The sequence below is a fragment of the Rhincodon typus genome, chromosome 29 (assembly GCF_021869965.1).
Source record: "Rhincodon typus isolate 14 chromosome 29, sRhiTyp1.1, whole genome shotgun sequence".
NCBI classification, from domain to species: domain Eukaryota; kingdom Metazoa; phylum Chordata; class Chondrichthyes; order Orectolobiformes; family Rhincodontidae; genus Rhincodon; species Rhincodon typus.
Genome location: NC_063360.1, coordinates 36373216 through 36379215, shown reverse-complemented (window position 1 = coordinate 36379215; position 6000 = coordinate 36373216). Strand labels below are relative to the sequence as shown.

Genomic DNA, 6000 nt, shown 5'->3' with positions numbered 1-6000 from the left:
TGGCCCTCACATTCTCTTCCCCCCTCCCCCCCCACCTCCCACATTCTACCCCCACATCCTCCCCCTCCCCCTGATGACCCCCCTCCCCGTCTCCCTTTCCCTGAACTTCCTCCCCCTCCTGTCGCTCTTGATTCCTTTGTCAATTAAAATGGTAACTCATCCCTGAACATGTTCCCTGATGCAGCTCAGACTGTTCCCTCGACTGTTTCAAGGCCTAACGGCTCTAAGGGAACAAATTTCTTCTCGTCTGAAATGAGAGACCCCCTTGTCATTAAACAGTGTCCTGTGTTTCAAGTTTAAGGTGATGATTGAATCTGCTTCCATCGCCCTGTCAGGCAGCTCATTCCAGATCACGACATCTCAGTGAACAAAAACAGTTCTTATCTCCTCCTTGGCTTGTTTTGAAAATGAAATCTGTTGTCCCACACATTACTGATCCTCCTGCTGTTGGAAACAGTTCTCCTTATTTATTCAATCAAAACCCCTTGTGATTTTTAACACTTCTATTAACCACGCGATTCTGAGGAAAAGCCCTTGCTTTTTAGATCTCTCCGTGTAACTGAAGTCTCTCAACCTTGATGCTGTTTTAATAAACTTCTTGTGCACCTTCTTCGATTCCTTCCTAAAGTATGGGGTCCAGAATTGACTCCAGACAGGGCCTGACAAGTGTATTATAAAGGTTCAGCCTTTGCTGCGTATTCTTTGATTAACGGTTTAGAGCGATATTGGGAAAAGGTGGGAGTTTGGGACTAGGTAATAGAACTGGTGAAGGTGTGATAGGCCATATGGCCCTTCTGTGCTGTAGCAATTCTGTGATGTGGCCAATGATCCTGTGTGCTTTTTTTAACTGTCTCAACATGTTTTAGCATCTTAGATGATTTGCACACGTTACTATCCTGTTGTTGATGTGCCCTGGTTAAAACTGTAGCACTTGCTTTATGCTACTGTTCTCATTCTGAAATTTTGAGTCACTTCACAGGTTCTTTTTGCCTGCAGTATATCTGTCCTTTCACCAATTTGTCCATATTTTGTGAAGTCTGTTACTATCTTTCTCATTGTTTACTATATTCTCAAATTCTGTGTCATCTACATACTCTCAAATTATGCTGCACCCATATCTAGATTTTTAGTTATATCAAGATAAACAGAGGTCCTGATAATAAACCCTTGGAACCAGAAGTGTATGCCTTTTGGCTCTGGGGCACATTCACAGTTTGTTCCACTTGCTGCACTTATCTCTTTTTTTTCTACTGCATGCTAAACCCATAACTTCTCCAGCTTCCTTCAATTCCAAAAAAGCATCATAGTCGCAGAGACAAACAGCATGGAAACAGATCCTTTGGTCCAACCAGTCCATGCTGAACATATACCTAAACTAAACTAGTCCCACCTGCCTGCTCCTGGCTCATATCCCTCGAAACCTTTCCTATTCATGTACTTATCTAAGTGTCTTTCAAACGTCCACCACTACCTCAGGAAGTTCATTCCACACGCAAACCACCTTTTGTGTAAAAGAATTGCCCCTAATGTTCTTTTAAAATCTCTGTCTTTTCACTTAAAGTTGTGCCCCCTAGTCTTAAAATCCCCGGTCCTAGGGAAAAGACACCTATCGTTAACCCTATCTATACCCTGTATGATTTTATAAACCTCTATAAGGTCGCCTTTCAACTTCCTGCTCTCCAGTGAAAAAAGACCCAGCCTATCCAGCCTTTCTTTGTAACTCAAACGCTCCATTCCCAGCAACATCCTGGTAAATCTCTTCTCAATCCTCTCCAGTTTAATAATATCCTTCCTATAATAGGGTGACCAGAACTGGACACTATTCCAGAAGAGGCCTCTCCAATGTCCTGTACAACCACAACATGACTTCCCAACTCCAATACTCAAAGGACTGAGCAATGAAGGTATATTGAACCCAGAATCGCAGAGTTGTTACAGTGCAGAAGGAAGCTGTTCAGCCCATTGTGCTTGCACAGGTTCTATCCCCTAGTGCCAATCTTCTTCCTTATCCCCCATATCCCTGCACACCATTTCTATCCAACTCAAAGTGAAATGTTAACTCTGTTCCTTTCTCCACGGATGTTATTAGACCTGCTGAATTTCTCCAGCATGTTTTCTCTTTATTTCCGATCTCCAGCATTTACAGGAGTTTGCTTCCATTACTGTACACCTCCCTCCAGGGTGAAAGCACCAATTTAAGGACCATTTACAATCTGCTATCTGTCCCCTGGACAGCTTATGCAGGATGTTCATTTTTTTTCCCACAAAGCGATGGATAGCCGTTTGTATTTATAAAGAGAACATTTGGGAGGGATGAAAGGACAAGGTTTCCCATCTTAAATTCCATCCTGCCTTTCTCCAGCCCGGCTAATGCAGCAGAAGGGAAGGAGTTAACACAAGCTTCTGCTGTTGTTTCCACAGATGCTGTGCAGATGACACGGGCTGGATCATCATTTCTGACCGAGTCATGTCTCTGGTGTGCGGGGTGCTTCCAATAGTGTTTCTGTACCAATTGGTGCTCGGCACAATGGGTGGATCCTCTGCCAGCGAGCCAGTCTCGGATGACTTGATCCTACTGTATGTACACCACGACCAGATTACACCCGGAAACTACACCTACATGTACCTTGAGGACGCTGGCCGACTTGTGCTGCAGATAGACAGTCACCGGGGCGACGCTGACCTCTATGTCTCCGACTCTACCCGACACCCCAGTTTCGATGACTACGAGTTGCAGTCTACGACTTGTGGCCCAGACTGGGTGGTAGTGCCCCCCAGGTTCCGTCGTCCGGTGGCTGTTGGTGTCTACGGGCACCCCTCGCACCCAGAGACCGAGTACGAGATAAAGGTTTACCTGGACCAAGGGGTGATAGAGGACCCCTTTGCTGAACTCTCCTATCCCACTGACAAGGGCGCTGGCGATGGGACCCCGGGTAAGACAGTACAAGAGGAGAAGTCGGTAATGTGGACCATAATGATTGGGATTCTTAAGCTGGTGCTGGAGATCCTGTTTTGATGGTGTCCCCTCACAGCTTGTGTGTGACGTGGATGGGAGGACAGCCATTTTCATCTACAGTGCAATTGGAGCTTTTCTGACCTCCATCCCTGCTTCTTCACATGGCTCGGTTGAACTTATTGTTTCTTTGATTTCAATCGGTCAGTGGCCTGAGTTTAATTTTGAAGAAATGGTTTGTTTTTTCCTTTGTTCTGTCTGTGGAGGGATGTTCCAGACTTTATGTTAATGTAATTTATCGTGTTATTACCAGGTGGGACACCAGCTCTTTTCTTTTGTAGGATACCCAATGTCCTGTATCCATTGTATCTATGTCCCATGATATGCCTTTTCTTTCAGTGCAGTGTCCATTCCCAGGATAGCCCGTCTCCCAATGCCCCCTCTTTTGTTGTGCACATGCTATTACCTTAAGTGCGCAGTACTTTAAATTGTTTTGTGAGGCCCTCACAGGAGCTGTGTCTACAACTTGTGCTAGGTACTTTTCCAGAGGAAACTTTGTCCTTTTCTTTTCTATCCCATGTCCATTTCCTGAGATATACTCTCATCCTGTCTTTGCCACATTCATTTCCTGAGATTCTCCCCTCCCCTATAGTATGCCTGCATTGTGGGATTATGAATCTAAACTTGCCTTGTTTTTTGGCATAAGTTCTGTCTCTTTGTACAATATCCATTCAGATTTTGGTACAGGGATACTGTACATTTTGTACATGAACAGAGCAGCAGAATGATTCGTATGGTATGGGCATTGGTTTCTACTCCAATATCCTGCAAAGCGATTCCTTTGCACTGTCCATATTACGCGAAAGTTAAAGACACTTAACAAATTGGAAATGGATATTTTTATAGAATCTGTTGGAATTATCACTTGTCAATGTGTGTTGCCTGATTGGCAGGTAATTATTTTTCATTTTTAGAGGCTGGAACCTGAGAGAAAATGAATGGTGATGGACATTCTTTTTGAGAATGAGAGTCAATAAACACGATGATTGCATTGACCCTGGAGCAGGGCGTCAGGTTTCTTAATCATTTGACAAGGTTCGTAGGACAAGCTGGGGAAATAAAAGTCATTGAAGACCCTAGTTTGAGTGCTGTCTAGTAACCTGTGCTGAAACTTGTGGATGTCAAATAAAGAAGGGTCATTCCTGAACTTCCTTTCATATTCCTACAGTGTCCCACAGTGCCTCATAGTCAATGAAGTACTTGTGAAGTGTAGCCAGTTTGTTCACAGCAAGGTCACGCAGCCTGTGCTGCCTCTAGCTTCTCCTGCCTATTGCTCAGCTGTCTTGGTATGACTCTGTCTTGTACCATGTTCACTAATCCAGTGAGTTTCATCTGCAACCACTCTGTGATACCCATCTTCCAACTACACCTACACCAATCCCTCTGCTGCCTTAGTTAATGAATAGCCAGTTATTTTTTCATGGGATTGGTTGAGAGAGGAATGTTAGCTCAGACACCAGGATAATTTCCCTGTTCTTCTAGTAATCCCATGGAAATTTCATAGGACATCAATTTAGCATCTTATTTGAAAGATGGTACCTCTGACAGTGCAGTGTTTCCTTAATACTGCACTGGGATTGTGTACTGGAGTGACAGGAAACTGTGACCGGACTGTGAGGCGAAGGTGCTACCCACTGAACCAAGCAAGGCAAGCTGAAGATATGGCCATCTCTCACTGTCTGAACTGAGAGTTGTAGATTAACAATTTGGGAAGAGGCATTTGAAGTAACTGGTGTCCATTTAGTTCTTTCGAAAACCGTTTCTGTTACATAGTGGCATTTCAGAGAAGTGTTAGTGAACAAAATGTGGACTGCAGTGGCTTGGGACAGCAGCTCACCACCACCTTCTCAAGGGGCAACTAGGGACGGGCAGTAAATGCCGGCCTAGTCAGCGATGGCCATGTCCCAAGGTGAATTTAAAAAAAACCAACAGAACTGCCATATAAGAATTTGGGTCAGATGACCAAGAAGTGTCATGACAGGGTAGAGAGAGATAGACAGAGAGGAAAAGAATTGGGGGAGTAAAGACCCCAAGAGAACTAAACACAATTAGTTCCTTGTGCCTGAACACAAGACTACTTCACCAAAAGTGATTCAATTGCAATTGAATTTGGATTTCTGAAAACAGATTCTCCTGCCAAATTGTTTGCTAAGTTGTGTTTTTAAGGAATGTGAAGACTATTCTCCATTGTGTTGAAGTTGTGGAATTTCAAAAACGTTGTTACCCAATTGGCCTACAACTAGTTGCTTCGAAGGTAAGGTATTTGAAGATGAATAAAGGTCCAGTGTTCTTTGGCATGCAGCTTTCCGCTCTGTAGCCCAGACAGCAGGCCTGTGTTTCTCATTAACAGTGCTAACCTTAAAGAATTAAAGATGATGAGGCAACCTGTCACTGACTCCTCTCACCACAAGGCTCCCAAGTGTCTTCCCTTCAAAAGAACAACCTGTCCTTATTTTTATTCCTGTAAAGTGAATGTATCACGTATAGGAAATAACCAGGATTTAATATGTTTTTTATTGGGATGTGAGTGACGAGTTGAAATGATCAGTTCACCATGTGCATTGTTTGCTGACCACAGCACGATTTTGTGTAATAAATGTTAATTTGTTTTGTGTAGAGGAATAACTTGCCAAACCACTCTTCTTGATGAGTAAATGCATCTCCAGTTGAACAGCACGAGTCCAATCCAAGCCTGTACAGACGTAACTGGCTTCAATTTAGTGATTCAGAGCTAAGGGGGGAATGGAACAGGGTGTGTGGAGATTACAGGGTTCCGAGAAGAAAGCAGCTAGAACTAAGATTAAAAATAGGAACAGGAGTGGACCATACAACCTTTGGTCTTACATCTCCATTCAGTAGAATCTTATACATGTATACTGTTTCCCAACTATCAACTCCTTCCCTAGCCCTAACAACGGTCTGACGCTGTCAGTCTGTTCACAACCCTACATTTGATTCTGCGATAAGCTTCTGACCTTGCATCTGTG

General features: G+C 43.7%; 1 protein-coding gene across 1 annotated transcript in view; it reads left to right on the top strand.

Moving 5' to 3' along the window:
• The window catches only part of c29h6orf120 (chromosome 29 C6orf120 homolog), a 9251-nt gene extending 5236 nt beyond the window's left edge, over positions 1-4015 (top strand). The window contains exon 2 of the mRNA XM_020521866.2: positions 2422-4015. Coding sequence (XP_020377455.1) covers positions 2468-3016 — 549 coding nt within the window. The 5' untranslated portion in view covers positions 2422-2467 and the 3' untranslated portion in view covers positions 3017-4015. The remainder of the gene's footprint in view (positions 1-2421) is intronic.
• The last annotated feature ends 1985 nt before the right edge of the window (positions 4016-6000 follow it).